General features: G+C 52.1%; 6 protein-coding genes across 6 annotated transcripts; 3 read left to right on the top strand and 3 right to left on the bottom strand.

Moving 5' to 3' along the window:
- Window positions 1-25: 25 nt before the first annotated feature.
- BDQ94DRAFT_167284 (uncharacterized protein) lies at window positions 26-932 on the bottom strand (the record flags this gene model as incomplete). The annotated part of the gene is made up of 2 exons (XM_026770770.1): window positions 26-544; window positions 606-932. The coding sequence occupies 2 exons, from the start codon at window positions 930-932 to the stop codon at window positions 26-28; spliced, it is 846 nt and encodes a 281-aa protein (XP_026630238.1).
- A 619-nt stretch (window positions 933-1,551) lies between these two features.
- On the top strand, window positions 1,552-4,212 carry BDQ94DRAFT_137716 (tubulin alpha chain). Its single transcript, XM_026765099.1, has 6 exons — window positions 1,552-1,875; window positions 1,952-1,992; window positions 2,113-2,139; window positions 2,233-2,308; window positions 2,391-3,345; window positions 3,415-4,212. The coding sequence occupies exons 1-6, from the start codon at window positions 1,851-1,853 to the stop codon at window positions 3,635-3,637; spliced, it is 1,347 nt and encodes a 448-aa protein (XP_026630237.1). The 5' UTR covers window positions 1,552-1,850; the 3' UTR covers window positions 3,638-4,212.
- Window positions 4,213-4,826: 614 nt separating this feature from the next.
- Window positions 4,827-9,231, top strand: BDQ94DRAFT_106723 (EF hand domain protein). The gene is made up of 5 exons (XM_026763472.1): window positions 4,827-5,128; window positions 5,223-5,346; window positions 5,438-5,626; window positions 5,707-9,017; window positions 9,072-9,231. The coding sequence occupies exons 1-5, from the start codon at window positions 4,949-4,951 to the stop codon at window positions 9,099-9,101; spliced, it is 3,834 nt and encodes a 1,277-aa protein (XP_026630236.1). The 5' UTR covers window positions 4,827-4,948; the 3' UTR covers window positions 9,102-9,231.
- Window positions 8,991-9,713, bottom strand: BDQ94DRAFT_137710 (uncharacterized protein). Its single transcript, XM_026765098.1, is given in 3 exon segments — window positions 8,991-9,013; window positions 9,056-9,058; window positions 9,071-9,713. 1 exon segment carries the CDS (start codon window positions 9,559-9,561, stop codon window positions 9,361-9,363), a length of 201 nt encoding a protein of 66 aa, XP_026630235.1. The 5' UTR covers window positions 9,562-9,713; the 3' UTR covers window positions 8,991-9,013; window positions 9,056-9,058; window positions 9,071-9,360.
- Window positions 9,714-10,096: 383 nt separating this feature from the next.
- Window positions 10,097-13,211, bottom strand: BDQ94DRAFT_184041 (plasma-membrane proton-efflux P-type ATPase; the record flags this gene model as incomplete). The annotated part of the gene is made up of 4 exons (XM_026774547.1): window positions 10,097-10,293; window positions 10,383-12,480; window positions 12,534-12,764; window positions 12,831-13,211. 4 exons carry the CDS (start codon window positions 13,209-13,211, stop codon window positions 10,097-10,099), a joined length of 2,907 nt encoding a protein of 968 aa, XP_026630234.1.
- Window positions 13,212-14,330: 1,119 nt separating this feature from the next.
- Window positions 14,331-16,296, top strand: BDQ94DRAFT_167280 (uncharacterized protein; the record flags this gene model as incomplete). Its single annotated transcript, XM_026770769.1, has 9 exons — window positions 14,331-14,453; window positions 14,506-14,767; window positions 14,824-14,854; window positions 14,914-14,995; window positions 15,055-15,092; window positions 15,153-15,250; window positions 15,343-15,737; window positions 15,826-15,991; window positions 16,082-16,296. The coding sequence occupies 9 exons, from the start codon at window positions 14,331-14,333 to the stop codon at window positions 16,294-16,296; spliced, it is 1,410 nt and encodes a 469-aa protein (XP_026630233.1).
- Between the last annotated feature and the right edge of the window lie 117 nt (window positions 16,297-16,413).

The following is a 16,413-nucleotide window of genomic DNA, read 5'->3' as shown; positions in this document are numbered from 1 at the left end:
TACCTGTTGAGAACACAATCATAAATCACCGCACCTTCTTCCCCTCTCTCATCCCATCTACTATCGCCCCATCCACATCCTCATCTCCCTCTTCCTTCTCCCTTTCCTCAGCCATATCATCCACCACTCTCCCCAACTCCCCAACCACCCACTTCCCCACCAAAAATGCCACCCCAGCCACTATTACCCCGTAACACGCCGTCGGCACCAACGACCTTGGAAACACATTCCCCAGGAACGGATCCAGAATCACATCCACCGCCACGGGCGGCACATGCGTCATCAGCTCCTTATCCGTGGTGTAATAGTCTGCCGCGGCGCGGATACGTAGAAACAGGACCGAGTCTGTAATGGGTTCGTTGCTGTCGAGGGGAGTTTCGGGATTGAAGTTGGTGGTGGTTGTGTCGTCGAGATTGAGGTCAAACTCGGAGTCTGGAGTGCTGGCGAGGCGTGAGGAGGAGTAGTTTGTTATGGACGATAGGAGGAAGGTATCTGAGAGGGCGTGCGGGAGGGTGTATGTTGTTAGGGTGAAGGATGTTGGTTGCTTTTTTGTTGATTGTATAGTCAGTATATAAGAATGAGGGTAGACGGCATGGATCACGTACAGTTGCTAGCCAACAGATGCGTACTTCATAGCGTCGGCCAGGAGTGAGATTTTGGAGAAAGAACCAGGATTCGGTCCCTGGTGAGGATTGGGTTGGGAAGGATGCGTTGAGGTGTGTGCGGAGGATGGGGTGGGAGGGGGAGAGGCGCGCAAGACCTAGGTCGTCGATTGGGGGATGTGGGGTTGGGATTGTGGTAGGGGGAGGGGCGAGGAAGATGGTCTTTTCGACATTGGCGGCTGCGAGGGTTGTAAGGAGGAGGAGCGCGAGGAGGATGTAAGGGAGGAAGGAGGGGACATGGCGGGGGAGGAGGGGGAGGGTGAGAGGCATTGTTGGTTGGTTATGGTCGATGAGGGGGGGTGTTTCGTGGTGTGTAGGACTGATTTATATGGTCATTGTTGGAGGTAGAGTGGGATAAAAGCTGGAATGGGTCTGCGATGTTGTGTTAGAGGATTGGATATCGTGTAAGAGGTGTGGGATTGGGACAGGTACTCGAATGAAGCTTGCTGGAGATCTAGATCGGAGCTGGGGTGGAGGATGGAAGATGGTATATTCTTGGTGTTTGTTTTCAGGGATATCCGAGTTTTATATGAGAGTATAAGTTACAGAGCCAGACGGTGCAGGGCAATGATGAGTGATCAATTGAGAGCAGAAAACATGGCAATTGCAATGGTAATGGTGGTAGCAATCCATGGACTGCGATGATCCGGCTGATGTTCGGCGATCTTTCGTCATGCCGTCACTGCTCTACACGTGACCAGATCTTAACCGGAACAGGGTGCTGACTCAGCTGTTGACCGCCAGGTGGGCAGCAGCCAATCAGATGGCTCATAGCCCAACGCGACCCAACGGACGGATCAACCACGGCGGCATCGTTGGGTTGACAGCGCATGAAAGACCACAACAAATCGAGTCGACCGATTCTCGTCCTGCTCCTCCATTGTCACTAACCAAACAGTTCCCCAGGGTTCGTGGCCTCTCCCTCCCTCCCCCCCGTTTTTACTAATTTCCCACCTGTTCCCTTTCCCTCGAATCTCTCTTTCCCTTCCCCTTCATCAATTCACCATCTCCAATTACCCCCTTTCGTGCCCTGTGTTGTGGTGGCTCGTTAGGTTACTAACTTTACCCCTGAAACCCCCGTACAGATCGCCCTTGGGTATTTTAATTTTTCCCTCTGTCCACATTCCACGCCCACTCCGTGTCCCTCCATCAATCCATATCTGAAACTTATCAATTCGACTCGCCAAAATGAGAGAAGTTATTTCTTTGAACGGTGTGTGCCCAATCCCTCCCCTCGCCGCCGCTTGATTTTTCGCGTGGTCACTAATGTTTGTGTTTTCCCCTCACAGTTGGTCAGGCTGGTTGCCAGATTGCCAACTCCTGCTGGGAGGTATGTTTAGACACGGGGGAATCGACCCCTCCTTTCCTGAAACAGTCATCAGAAAATCAAACAACATCGGCATATGCCATATATTATTGGGATAAACAGTGGACTAACGGTGTTGTTTAGCTCTACTGCCTTGAGCACGGTATCCAGGTATGTGAAAACAAACGCCTAGGCACGCCTCTGTCGAGAGTTGCCACTCCACACCGATGAGCAACCCCACTGATCTTTGTTTGTTGATGCCAGGCCGACGGTTACTTGACCGAGGAGCGCAAGAAGGATGACCCCGACCACGGATTCAGCACCTTCTTCTCCGAGACTGGTACGTTCCCATAGCCTTTCCCCCCGTGTATCCCGCTCCTCCGTTTGCCCGCAGCACATCCTAACATGAATTGGGGCTATAGGTCAGGGCAAGTATGTCCCTCGTACCATTTACTGCGATCTGGAACCCAATGTTGTGGATGAGGTCCGCACCGGTACCTACCGCAGTCTTTTCCACCCCGAGAACATGATCACTGGCAAGGAGGATGCCTCGAACAACTATGCCCGTGGTCACTACACCGTTGGCAAGGAGATGATCGACCAGGTTCTCGACAAGGTCCGCCGTGTTGCCGACAACTGCGCTGGTCTCCAGGGTTTCCTGGTCTTCCACTCCTTCGGTGGTGGTACTGGTTCCGGTTTCGGTGCTCTCCTGATGGAGCGTCTGTCCGTTGACTACGGCAAGAAGTCCAAGCTGGAATTCTGCGTTTACCCTGCTCCTCAGAACGCCACCTCCGTTGTTGAGCCCTACAACTCTATCCTCACCACCCACACCACCCTTGAGCACTCCGACTGCAGCTTCATGGTTGACAACGAGGCCATCTACGACATCTGCCGCCGCAACCTCGGCATCGAGCGCCCTAGCTATGAGAACCTCAACCGCCTGATCGCCCAGGTTGTCTCTTCCATCACCGCTTCCCTCCGTTTCGACGGTTCCCTCAACGTCGATCTCAACGAGTTCCAGACCAACCTGGTCCCCTACCCCCGTATTCACTTCCCTCTGGTGGCCTACGCCCCCGTCATCTCCGCGGACAAGGCCTCCCACGAGTCCAACTCCGTCAGCGAGATCACCATGAGCTGCTTTGAGCCCAATAACCAGATGGTCAAGTGTGATCCCCGCAACGGCAAGTACATGGCCACTTGCCTGCTGTACCGTGGTGATGTCGTCCCCAAGGAGACCCACGCTGCCGTGGCCACCCTGAAGACTAAGCGCACCATCCAGTTCGTCGACTGGTGCCCTACTGGTTTCAAGATCGGTATCTGCTACCAGCCTCCCCAGCAGGTCCCCAACGGCGACCTTGCCAACCTCAAGCGCGCTGTGTAAGTTCTTCTCCATCTGATATGCGACGTTTTCAAGACATAAGAAAGCTAACGGAAGGTCAAATGTAGCTGCATGCTGTCCAACACCACCGCCATCTCCGAGGCCTGGTCCGCTCTCGACCACAAGTTCGACCTCATGTACTCCAAGCGTGCTTTCGTCCACTGGTACGTTGGTGAGGGTATGGAGGAGGGTGAATTCTCCGAGGCCCGTGAGGACCTGGCTGCCCTTGAGCGCGACTACGAGGAGGTTGCCAGCGACTCCCTGGAGGAGGAAGTTGAGGCCGAGTACTAGATCTGACCGAATTTTGGACCGGAGTCGCGCGGGGGGTCCGGCCGGGCCGTCCGGGTGGAAGCCGTGGCTCGCCCTGAAGCAATGGGAATTGTTCCGTTGGGGACAGGCGTTGGCCAAGGTTGTATACCCAAATGAGCAGCGGGACTCTGGCTGCATGCAAATAGGAAGGAGAAGCTTGGCTCCGTAGTACAGACTATGTTTTCTTTTTGTCTGAGTATATTTTTCTAATATCCCTGAAGCAGCGATGAAATTTACCCGCTCGTTCGAAACTCATATGCAGGATTTTTTTGGGCGCCTAAGAGAATTGTAATCTACATTTTGCAAGTTTCGAGCGATTTGATGAGTATCCCTGTAGTGGTAAAACAAAAAGGAATTGACGATGAGCGGGGATGAACAGGCTGTTACTAGTACTCCCCCATCGCTTATTTGCATGATGAAGGGGACTGAAATGGGTAGAATAATAGGAGGGTAGATAGCTTCGGCGAAAGTAACTCTGAGACCCTACTTTAAGTTGCGCCACATCCAGGAATGGAGGAGTTGCTTCCGCCGAGGTGCATCCATCAGTCGGATTCGTGCCGACCGGGTGAGCCTCTAGGGAGTAGTAAGTAATCCTCGGACCCTGAAGGGTGGAGAGAGATGGAAAATGAACTGGACTGACGTCGGTGTTGGAGAGGGAGGGAGGGAGTGACTGGCTGACCGCCCGGGGGGGGGGGGGGTTGCATAGCAGTAGTGGTAGTAGTAGGTAATTAATGTAGGAGCTGTCCTGGCTGGCGGCCCCTCTGCGCTGCTCGGCTCGCTCTAGTTGCTCTGGTCGCCAGTTCCTCCCTCCTCCTACTTACTCCTCCCCCTTCTCCCCTAATTTGATTGACTTCGGGATTACTATCCTCTTTTTTATTTTTTTTATCTTTCGTTTCCCCTACCCCCTCTGATCCGCTCTCATTCTTCAGCTGTCGGACCTTCCCATTCTCCCTCTGCTTTGTGGCTTCTGGCAATCCTGCCTTTTCTCAGTTCCCCTCAGAAGAGCTGCTGCTGCCGCCTTGGCCATCCATGCCCCGTGCTGTCTTCCACCTCGAAGGTTGACAGCCGTCTCTCCTGCTCTGCTTCAACGCTCCCCCGTTCGGAATTTGTCGGTCAATTATTTGGCGCACAGTGTTCCTACGGAAGGGAGGCTAGCTCCTCCTGAGCTATAATTATGGCTGATAACGGTGAGTCCTCGTGTCCTGGCTGCACAATGGTCGCCCGCCCGAGCTCTCAGGGGACAACGGCCCAACCCCGTCGAATATGACGACGACCGAACAACGGAACTGACGGATGTTCTCTTCTCCCCCCCAAACAGCTCGGAACCTCAATCTCAACTTGACCCCGGAGGAGAAACGGGTCTTCTACCAACTCTTCCAGGCCGCCGATACCACAAACCTCGGCGTCATCACCGGCGAGGTCGCGGTTCCTTTCTTCGAGAAGACCCAGCTGGCCCCGGAAACCCTCGGCTTGGTATGTCGTTGCCTACCACTCTCGGGGAAAGCTTTCCCCCGCGCAATCGCAATCGGAATCAGACGGCTAACTGGATCATGGCGACGTGATATAGATATGGCAGATCGCAGACAAGGAAAATCGGGGTCTATTGACCCCGTCTGGGTTTGGTGTCGTCATGCGGCTGATCGGACACGCTCAGGCGGGTCGCGCACCCACAGAGGAACTGGCCTTTCAACGTGAGTGAATGCTAGGTGCCCGTTCTGGTCCCCGACATAGAACAATAGATGATGAGAATGCAACTTTTGCTGACATGGTTCACCGTTGCAGCCGGGCCTCTGCCCAAATTCGAAGGGATCGTTGTCGATGCCACCCCGAACCCGCGTGAAGCAGGCACTACCAGCCCTACTCCGGGCGCAAACGCGCCGATCAGGGTCCCTCCGCTGAATCCAGACGATGTGAACAAGTTCTTGTCGCTGTTTGAGAAATCGGATGTGTCCAAAAGTGGGGTACTGCCAGGTACATACATATACCCCTCCAGCTAGCGCCCCGAGGCCGACCAGGCATGGACCCGATTGCTAATCAGATCATCATGACAGGCGAGACAGCCAAACAGATTTTCGAGCGTGCACGGTTACCGAACGAGATCCTTGGTCGTATCTGGAATCTGGCGGATAGAAGACAACAGGGTGCTCTGGATGCTACGGAATTTGTCATTGCCATGCACCTCCTTACGTCCTACAAGTCCGGTGCGATGAGGGGAATTCCCCAGACACTTCCACCCGCTCTCTATGATGCTGCCGCTCGCCGAGGCTCGATCCGCTCGTCGGTCGGTTCCCGTCAAGGTCTCGAGGTTCCTCCGGTGCCTGCGATTCCAAAGCAATTCACTGGACCCCAGCGTACGCAGAGTCCGATCAATAGGCAACCTTTCGGCTCCCCCCTCTCCGCTCAAGCCACCGGTGGTGACTGGCTGATTTCGCCGCAAGAGAAGGCCATGTTTGACAACATCTTTGCTACGGTTGATACGGCCAAGGCAGGTTCAATTAGTGGTGACCAGGCCGTCGCCTTCTTCATGGGTGCACAGTTGCCTGAGGAGACGCTAGCTCAGATTTGGGATCTCGCAGATATCGATGCGGACGGACAGTTGACCAAGGACGAGTTTGCCGTCGCCATGTATCTGGTTCGCTTAACGCGTAGCGGAAAGGAGGCGCTGCCTCAGACATTGCCTCCCGCCTTGATCCCTCCGAGCATGCGCCGTCCTGGATCTTCGCATTTCGGCCCAGCAGCTCCTATTCCTGCCCAGGCGCCAGCCCCAGTTCCAGCGCCAGCCCCAGTTCCAGCACCACACTCGGCGGCTGACGATTTGTTTGGCCTAGATGCGCTTTCTGCGCCGGCACCGGCACCGGCACCGCCGGTAGCTCCTTCCCAAATCCCCCAGTCAACCGGGGGTTCAAATACCGCCTTCCAGACTCCTGGTTCCCCCGGCTCGAGAGCATCTCCCCAAGCTCCCTCAACTACCTTCAAGCCGTTTGTGCCAACTTCAACCTTTGGACAGAGCCTGCAGCCACAGATGACTGGCGCTTCAGCTGGTGCTCCGCCACCCGTTCGATCACCCCCGCCCCCGGCGGATGATCTTTTGGGAGACAACGACCCCGAAGAGTCAAACAAACTGACCCAGGAAACTACCGAGCTTGCCAACCTGTCCAATCAGATCGGTTCGTTGGCTACTGAGATGCAGAACGTTCAAACGAAGCGAACCTCTGCCGAGCAGGATCTGTCGCAGACCTCGCAGCAGAAGAGAGACTTTGAGGCTCGTCTCGCTCAGGCTCGCGCTATGTACGAGCAAGAAGTGAAAAACTTTAAGGCTTTGGAGGAACGACTCAAGACCTCGCGGGCAGAGACTGGCAAGTTGCAGCAGGAATATGCGTTGATTGAGGGAAGCCGTCAAGATTTACAAAACCAGTACAACCAGGTATCAGCTGCACTCAGTGCTGATCAGCAGGAGAACGTAAGCCTGAAGGAGAAGATTCGTCAAGCCAACGCTGCGGTTGCTCAGCTCAAGCCTGCCCTCGACAAGGCTCGCTCAGAGGCCCGGCAACAGAAAGGTCTGGTCGCGATCAACAAGAAGCAGTTGGCAACTGTGGAGGGAGAGCGCGACAAGATCCAGCTCGAGATCGATTCTCTGTCCAAGGAGCAACCTGAAGCATCGGAGGAGAGTGCTGTCGGTCCAAGTGATGCTGCCCCTGTTATGAGCCCAGCCGAGTCGACGACGAGTCAAAACACCAACCCGTTCTTCAAGCGTACGGCTACTGGATCGAGCGAGGGCAATGCACTATCCCCGCAGATCTCTGGCGATCAGCAGCGTGCCTTTGATAGCCTGTTTGGTTCCGCCTTCACGTCACCACCGACGACCGCTACACCACCGCCTCCAGTGTCTTTCCGAGCTGAATCTCAGCCAACGTCTGGGGTGCCCACTCCGTCAGTGTCTCCGCCTCCATTCACTCCTGGTCCTGGGTTAGAGCCTCCGGCCCCGGCTCAGTCTAGGCAATTGACACCGGGTGTGTTGCCTCTTGGAGAGACCCATTCGGCGACCTCTTCAACGAAGGTTTCGCCGCCAGGCAGCAGATTTGGTGGTCAAGACACGGCCAGTCTAGGAACTGCCTCGCAGGCAGCAACTAGTGAAGTGGCAGGCCCTTCGTCTCCACAGCCCGCCACCTCTCCGTTTGATGAAACCGAGGAGTCAAAGGAGCGATTCCCTGAGATTCCATCCATCGCCGCAAGTGAACAACCTGCAGTTGGCGCCGTATCGCCTTCCGGAGAGGACAAGCCTGCAGAGCGCAAGGATCTCAGCTTTGATGAACTGTTCGGCGGGCCAGCACATCAGCGCTCCAAGTCACAGAAAGAGAATGACTTTGAAGAAGCCTTTGCTGCCATGAAGAGTGGGCCTGGAGTAAGCAAAACGAACGGAGCCCCGGCCGCTCCTGAGTCAGAATTTCCTCCCATTCGCGAACTTGACGATGGTGATGAGAGCTCCGACAGCGAAGCACCCATGGGCTTCGAGGATAACTTCACCCCCGCCTTCCCTCCGCAGACTCAAATCGCCGCAGCACCCCACCCCGATTCTATCGAGCCATCCCAACTGGCAGCGTTCCCCACTCCTGGCAATGCGGCCACTGCAAGCCAGCCCCCTGCGGCGGAATCGCAGCCAAGCCCCCCAAAGTATGAGGACTCCGTTGAAAAACAGGAGCCGGGAGACTTGCCACGCGAGTACAACGGACTCTTGCCGAACCGTGAAGACCCAACCACTGCCCCCGATGCTCCACACTCAGTAGAGTCAAGCACAGGGGCACCGATCGTGGGTGGTGAAGCCCAACGTGACGGTACAAAGGAACCCGAAGCTGCTCCCGAAGGGGCCAAGGCTGGCGCGCCTGACTTTGAGGCTGCTTTCGCCGGCCTCAACCTCGCGCCAGCAAAGGAGGCCGAAGATGAAGACGATGACTTTGAAGCGCCCGATAACGCCAGAGCCAACGTGGACTTCGATTTCTCGTTCGACAACCCGTCAGCACAAAAGACGTCTCCCCATCCAGGTGCGGATGTCGCATCCTCGGAATTTTTCAACTTTGACAAGAACGTATCTTCCTCGCCTCCCGGCTCTGCTGCACCGCCGGCCGAGCCCAGCGCGAAACCTCAGACTCACGACTGGGAAGCACTTTTTGCTCCTCTTGACAACGCCAGTGCTGCTGCTGGCGGGGCAAACGGAACGGGCAATGCAGAAGCCAGCAAGGAACCCGGCTGGGCTCTCCAGACAGGCACCGAAGACGACCAAATCCTCCAGCGGCTGACAGGCATGGGATTTCCCAGAGAGGAATCCCTCTCAGCTTTGGAGAAATTCGACTACAACCTTGACAAGGTATGTTTTCAAACCGTCAATAGGGGAATCCCCCGTGCTAACCGCTTTCCATAGGCCGTAGACCATTTGACTTCCAAGTCTTGATTTGCATCCATAACCTCTTCTTTTATTTTCTGATCAGTGCACATATTTTTCTTTTCTATGAGCCCTTCACTCGCTCCAAATGTTTCCTTCCTCCTTAATTCCTCCCACCTAACGTCGCCCCCTTCTTTACTTTCCTTTTCTTTAACTCATACGTGATCCAGCTTGCATGTTGTTATTGCTGCAATGTATATCCCTTTTCTTTCAGCGGTGTGCGCCTTACCCACATCACAGTCAACTACATTATGACCTACACTTATCATCATCGCCCCGTGTAATTTAGGAACACAAATATTGGATTAGTTATGAAACAAGAAACGAAGTGCAGAAGGACAACGGACCCAGAAAGGAAACAACGACCAAGATCAAGGGACAGCGGCCACGGGCAATTACTATTTCTGTATACTGTACCTTTTTGATCTGCTCTTCGCACCTTCCTTGTTCTGTATTTATTGTATTGCATAGCTCGTTTTCGGCAAAGTAATCCCTAATACACTATCGTCATTGCTGAAAGAACAGCAATCATCTGCTTGATAATCGATCCAGAGCAACATATAGTAGTAGATATCTGAAACAGGCCGTCTGATCTCCAGGGATTTTAGGTTTGGTCCGAGCTTTTTTGCCCAGGTGTGGGTGTGGGTCTGACACTGACACAAAATGGGCATACCAATGTAGATGTGATGCGGGTTATAGAGAGTGTGCAAGAAACTTACATATAACATTTAATCAAGATTGATGGCAGGTTGTGAAGATGACATGTCATATATGATGTTTCTTGAAAAGATTGGTAGTCTTTACCAGCAGAATGCAGCGGAACAGACAACTAGTATAATACGTAGTCAATGTAAGCCATGGAACTCCTGAGAGCCTACTACTCTTAATCACCGATATCCATTGTTCACGGTCTACTAGCTCTGCTTACAATCATGATAGGAAAAAGTTTGGCAGACAGGAGATCCAAGGAAACGTATAGGTAACTCCGAGCAACAATAGAGAGGTTAGTAAGAGCTAGACCTCTGATAAGCGCAGCGATCCACAATCTGAACGGCCTGGAGGATATACATGACCTCGGACCATGGAATGAGCCCAAAGAACGCAAAGGAGTACAACAGACCGAACAGACCCATTCGAAACAGCGCTAGACGCCACGGGTGACTTGCCCACTCTCCATACTTTTCAGCGAGCTTGTCACATGCTGCGAAGATACACGTTGCATCATAACCACTGTGTATTGTATTGAGTCAGTCCTTGTATCTGGTCACATAAGTGAGGGGCAATTCTTACTAAAATCTTCGATAGAACGTTGCTTAGCGGTTCTTACGGGACTCTTGCCATGCATAATGTTGTCGAAGCTCTTGGACCCCTGCAGCAGATAATACAGGCCACCCATTATGCAGAATACCCCAAAGGAAAAAACGTAGATGCGGAGAATTGTAGGCCACGAGGTTGGTCCACCAGCAAACCAGCCAAATAAGCAGAAGCAAGTCGCCACGAGATCCACAGCTGCAATAGCTCCTACTAGCTTCCAGGATGGCCGTTTTGAAGCCCAGAAAGCCCCATCTGATCGCGTTATGAAGATGAGCCAGTTCTCTGTCAGCGAAATTTCGAGGAACAAGACCTCATCTCGCTTCCCATAGTCTTGCATTATGCCACCATTCTCCCCAGCAGTCAGAATTGTAGTAAGTGTGATCCATGTGCCTACGGCGAGTACAATACCGAGAAGGATAGACATCCCCCAAAGTTTTGGGAGGTTCCATTTCACAGGAGACTTGGAAAATGGAGCAGTGTCATAGGCGATGGCCAGAGTCGCAATATCGGCAAAGATGGCGATGAATACCACAAGCTGAAGGTTAAGGCTTTCGTTTCTGGTGGCTATCCAGAATCCTAGAAATATCTCCAAGTGTAGCGACAGTGCAATCCTATATACCACATAAGCGTACATACGGTGGAAGATCTGGCGCGAAGTCTTCAAAGCATCGATGATCGCAGACAAGCCAGGGGCAAGAAACACAATGTCAGCCGCTGAGCGCGCAGCATCTGAGGAACCTTCCACTGCAATTCCAGTATCGGCTTTTTTGAGTGATGGAGCGTCGTTGACGCCGTCACCAGTCATAGCAACCAAATATCCGCGCTGTTGTAAGATGTCCACCACGTTGTACTTGTGCTCAGGGAAGACTTCTGCGAATCCATCGGCAGCTTCGACGAAGTCGTAAACTTCAGAACCGGACATTGTTCCTCCCCCACCGAGCCCAAGGCGCTCTGCATTGTAGACATTTGTGCCCAATCCAAGCTGTCGTGAAGTTTCGCGAGCAATACCAACAGCATCTCCCGTCAGCATTTTTATAGACAGCCCCAGAGTCTGAGCTTCCTTGATAGTCTTTGCAGTATCATGCCGTGGAGGATCTGAACATGGCATTATGCCCAGGATCTCCCACTCGCCATCACCGCACTTCCGAGCCACCCCAAGCGAGCGGAACCCACGTGTTGCAAACTCCGCCACTTTGTTCTTGTATGCCTGTTCAATATCCTCCTGTATCTGATGATCCTGCTGGACTGTCTTCAGTACAAATAAAGGGGATCCCTTGACACACGTGATTCGTTGACCTTGAGGAGACTGGACTACTGCCGTGACCTTTTTGGAGACTGGGTCAAATGGGGAGAACTCGAGCACCTTGAATTGCGGAAGCATCGTTTTGGCGTCTGGGTACTCGTTCAAGGCCTTGAAGAATGCTCTGTCAATGGCATCCATACCCTTCTTCTTTCTGGAAGCAGCTAAGCACGCTGTTAGCATAAGGTCCTCAGGATTGACTCCAGCCACCGTGTAAGGCTCTGTCAATGATAATTTATTCTTTGTCAATGTGCCGGTTTTGTCAGAACAGAGTATCTCGACTCCAGCGAGGGATTCAATAGCAGATAGCTTCTGCACAATCGCTCTTTTCTTTGCCAGATACGCTGCACCAACGGCCATCGTGGTTGTGACAACAGCTGGTAAGCCTACCGGAACACCTATCATAGTGATGGCCAGGGTGAATTCGAGAATAGTTGTTGTATTGTTTGAACGGTAAAATGACGATACCCAGACAACAATCAAGGTTATGACGACAAGGACAAGGAGGACAATACTGATACCATGGAGAACTTCGGTGAAGTGGCCGGTGCCTGTTGACGCAGCATTGACCAGCGCGGCAGCACGTCCTACAGATGTCCAATTGCCAGTTGCTGTAATGAGGATTCGGGCGTAGCCGCGCTTCACAGTAGATGATGCGTAACATACATCTCCTTTGTGCTTGTCAACTGCCAATGACTCGCCCGTCACAGAAGATTGATCGACTTGAATAGGCGAATTGGTCATCACTCGGCCATCCGCAGGGACTATGGTGCCCTGTGGGAATGATCAGAGACTGTAGGCAGTTAGAGACGCGGCAGGATTGTTACCTCGTCGACTTTCACTATGTCTCCAGGGACCAGTTCAGCTGCATCAACATCTGCCATCTTGCCATCCCGCAACACAACAGCCCTAAGCGCCAGTGATTTCTTCAGCTCCTTAACGATAGACCCAGCCTGGAAATCCTGGACAAACCCCACAGATGCATTGAGGAAAAGGAGGCCACAGATAACCCCTAGGTCTACCCAGTCTCGGAGGTAAGCAGCTAACACGGCTGCCGCCTAAAAACGTCAATATTAGCGAAAAGAAAAACAATGATGAGGATTCCCATGTCGGGGTGCACTTACCTCCATAACAAACTGCACGGGTCCAACAAAGAACGACAGGAATTTCACTACGAGGTTTTCTTTCTCCTCCTTCATCTCATTGGAGCCAAATTTCTTGCGACGGAGTATCGCCTCACTTTCATCGAGGCCTGTCAGGAAATCTGTTTGCAGTAGGTTATCTGAGACGGGGCGAAGTCGACCGGTTTGATGGCTCTCCTGTGTGTTTAGTTCCGCACCGCCATCCACGGACTCCAACTCCCCGATGAGAGTATCGATATCCTCTTCTTCTTCACCCTCACCATCATGGATGTCGGATGGTGTCTTCTCCTCTCTCGATATCTTCTCAACATACTCATGCTCGGTATCCATGTCCTTGGGGTAAGGCAAGGGCATCGCAGTCATAGAGGGGACACTTGGATGCTATAACGAGGAGCTCAGCAATCACATATGAACGATAAGGGTCTAAGCGGATAGACGCCAGGAAAATGTTAACCTATAAACGTGTAAGATATGACATCCTCCAGAAGAAAGTGGAAAGAAAATGCCAGTACTGGGATCGAATGACTCGGTAGGCATACAACGGAAGGGACGTCGACAGGAGCAATGCTATAATTAATTCCTTCAAAAAAGGCAAGTCATCATTAGTAGTAGTAAAGGAAAGAACTACCAATATGCGACCAGCGTTATTGTATCTGGCGACAAGCGATCTGACATACGCTTTCAACTACTCGAGCGCTTCCGTTCAAAGAGAAATAACAGTGACATCATGCTAATGGCTGGTATTCAAGGCCGCACATATAGTACTACCTGACATCAGCTTGCAAACCAGATACTAGTGCTACTAGTACTAGAACTGCCTGTTCCATTTCGGTTGTCAAGTAGTTGTAGTATAGTATATACTATAGTAACAGGAGTAAGCGATGCTGGGGGTATCATTAGTGATTTGACGATAAGAAGCCCAACATGCATAGTGACAATGAGTCCAGTGAATCAAGGTTCAAGTAATATCTAACCTCGGTCGAAAGCAATGTAAAATAGTGAAGAGTAGAACTGTATGAGGATGAATGTATACAAAGAGGAGTGACAGGATGGACCAATGAGGACCAGTAGATTACATAATCAAACACCCGACGTCATGTCAGTTTCATTTGATGGCTCTCGCGATGGAGAACTTTACGTTTGCAGAGTCTTACTGATCAACGCGGTCCCTGATCCTTAATTAACCAGACTGCTCGCTAGCTGTGAATAGATCGACTTGCGACTGTTGTGGGTGAGGAAGGTGAGAGCTGTGCTGTTTCTAGTGCGTTGCGCATGATGAGCAGGATCACGGTCAAGTGATCTGCACCGACGCCGACGACTTCGAAACTAGAATGCGTCAACCCTGAGACGTGCCCCTCAGCATCTAGAAATACGCGCCCTCTTGCTCTTTTCTGATCCCTTCTACATCAGGAAAAATGAATAGGGAAATTCCAGGGTTCTACTATGGTAAATGACGTGGTTCTGTCTTCATCCGGGGCAACGATGATTGACCGCTCAATAGACCCCGAAAAGAAAAAGTACTTCAAGATCCAGGCCAATCACAAGGCTACCCCAGGATCGCAATATACCCAAGACTCCGTTAAACGGAAGCGCGTAGATCAAGAGGTAGGTGGTCATGCCTTCCAGTCTTCTTCGATCATACTGACTCTTTAAATAGAAGCGCCAAAGGAAGATCCATCTGACGAAAAGAGCCACGAAAGAGAAAATCAAAAGGGCGGCTTTTCTGTCAAACCCTCTACTGGGAGTGCAGAGGGAGATTGGGTCTGAAGTTGTATCTTCCAGCATCCGACAAGAACAGAGAAGCTTGATTTACGCAAGCCAGCTTCGTCGAAACCAACTTCACCAATTCGAGCCCTGGCCTGATGAGTATAGCATCAAGCATGTGCTGCGCAACAAGCGCTCAGGCATCTTGATAGCCAGTAAGCTAATCCCTACATCTAGACCATTTCATTGATGCAATCTAACAATCCTGAAGGTGGCCATCGTGGTGGTGAATCGTCTGTTTCGTAAGCTCAACCTTCCGTCCTGCGCGGTCGTGTATCCGGCAAGCTAACCGCCGACCAAGGGTATGCTTCCCGGATTGCGACCAAGATAAATGGACATATAACCGCACGATGGAGCGTGTTCTCTTCAAAGAACCCTACAGAGTATATCTACCAGCTTCAGTCCCCTTCCAAAACATCCCCACTAACTAGCTTCCCCACAGCTATCCTCAGTCTCACTAAGCCACACTGGCTACCTATTGTACGAATCAAAGACACCATCCTCCCCATCCTGTGATTGCTAGCTAGCTGACAGGATCAGGGCGACGATGGATAGTGGTCCGAACGGCGACTCCTTCCTGGCACCGCGAATGCTGCCCGATCCTGACGAAGGTGGAGATTACCGGTGGCCCACGTCGTGTACGTACCTAGATAGCAAGCCCGCACTCTCAGTCGTTACACACTTACCACAACGATCAAGCTTGCTAACCTCCGATCCTACTACTATGCAGTTTACCATCCCATCCGTCTCCGCACATCATCATCCCTATGGTGTTCGTCCGCCTGCCCAACCGGCGAGATGCCGCTTTTCGCCGTCGGAACCTCAGACGGACTATACACACTCGAGGGATTCGGCAGCTACTGGGCATTATCGAAGAAGTCCTTCCCGAACGATATACTAACAGGGAAACCGATTCTACATCGCCGGGTAGACTCTTCCCATGCTATCGTCTCAAGTGTCGAATGGCTCTCATCCGACGTAATAGCCGCTGGTCTCAAAGACTCGGCTATATTCCTCCACGACTTGCGCAGTGGAGGCAGCGCAACCCGACTTCAACACCCCCACGCAGTCACTAAGATGCGAAGAGTAGATCCCTATCGGATCGTCGTGGCGGGTATAAACTCGGTACGTGTTATGCCCTTCCCACCCACACACCGGTATATAGCTCGACGAGGATCGTATCTGACAGAAATATTCATTCAAACTATAACAGCTCCAAATGTACGACATCAGATACCCGGCCAACGGCCTCCAACGCAATCCACAACCCAACAAAAAACATCACACGTCAACTAAACCATATCTTACATTTGCGGACTATTCGCCCGAAGGAATACCGGATTTCGACATCAGCTTGGAACTTGGCCTCCTCGCTAGTGGTGTGTATCCCCTCTCCTACTTCACACTCTCTAGCTATTCTACCTATCCAGAGTGGGTAATGACAAGAGTTAATTAACCCTTCATGCTAGCATCCGACGAGCGAAAGATCCAACTCTTTTCTCTCCGAACCGGCGCACAGGTCCCGTCACCATTATCAGGTTATCAATACGCGAACCCCATTTCCTCAGTCTGTTTCGAACCCGGGGACGGATCCCTGCATGGACCTCAAACACCTAGCTTGTTAGTCTGCGCGCAAGCTACGGTGGATGAATGGATCTGGTCGAACACGCCAAAGACGAAATGAAAATGATTCAGGTGACAAGAAGAGAAAAGGAAAAAAATAAAAATGCTCTATTCAATGCAACGCTCATTGGGAATATAACTAGAAATACATGAGTGTTAAGAATGGATGAATGAGCAT

Source organism: Aspergillus welwitschiae (assembly GCF_003344945.1).
Source record: "Aspergillus welwitschiae strain CBS 139.54b unplaced genomic scaffold BDQ94scaffold_5, whole genome shotgun sequence".
NCBI classification, from domain to species: Eukaryota; Fungi; Ascomycota; class Eurotiomycetes; order Eurotiales; family Aspergillaceae; genus Aspergillus; species Aspergillus welwitschiae.
Note: the sequence above shows the minus strand (reverse complement) of the source record. Positions and strands in the feature narration are given on the sequence as shown.

Coding starts and splice junctions, on each gene's coding strand:
- BDQ94DRAFT_137716 (XM_026765099.1), top strand. CDS start 1,851: ATGAGAGAAGTTATTTCTTTGAACG. Junction 2,140..2,232: donor GCCTTGAGCACGGTATCCAG/GTATGTGAAAAC, acceptor TGTTGATGCCAG/GCCGACGGTTACTTGACCGA. Junction 2,309..2,390: donor CACCTTCTTCTCCGAGACTG/GTACGTTCCCAT, acceptor TTGGGGCTATAG/GTCAGGGCAAGTATGTCCCT.
- BDQ94DRAFT_106723 (XM_026763472.1), top strand. CDS start 4,949: ATGTTCTCTTCTCCCCCCCAAACAGCTCGGAACCTCAATCTCAACTTG. Junction 5,627..5,706: donor CAAAAGTGGGGTACTGCCAG/GTACATACATAT, acceptor TCATCATGACAG/GCGAGACAGCCAAACAGATT. Junction 9,018..9,071: donor TCGACTACAACCTTGACAAG/GTATGTTTTCAA, acceptor CGCTTTCCATAG/GCCGTAGACCATTTGACTTC.
- BDQ94DRAFT_137710 (XM_026765098.1), bottom strand. CDS start 9,561: ATGCAATACAATAAATACAGAACAAGGAAGGTGCGAAGAGCAGATCAA.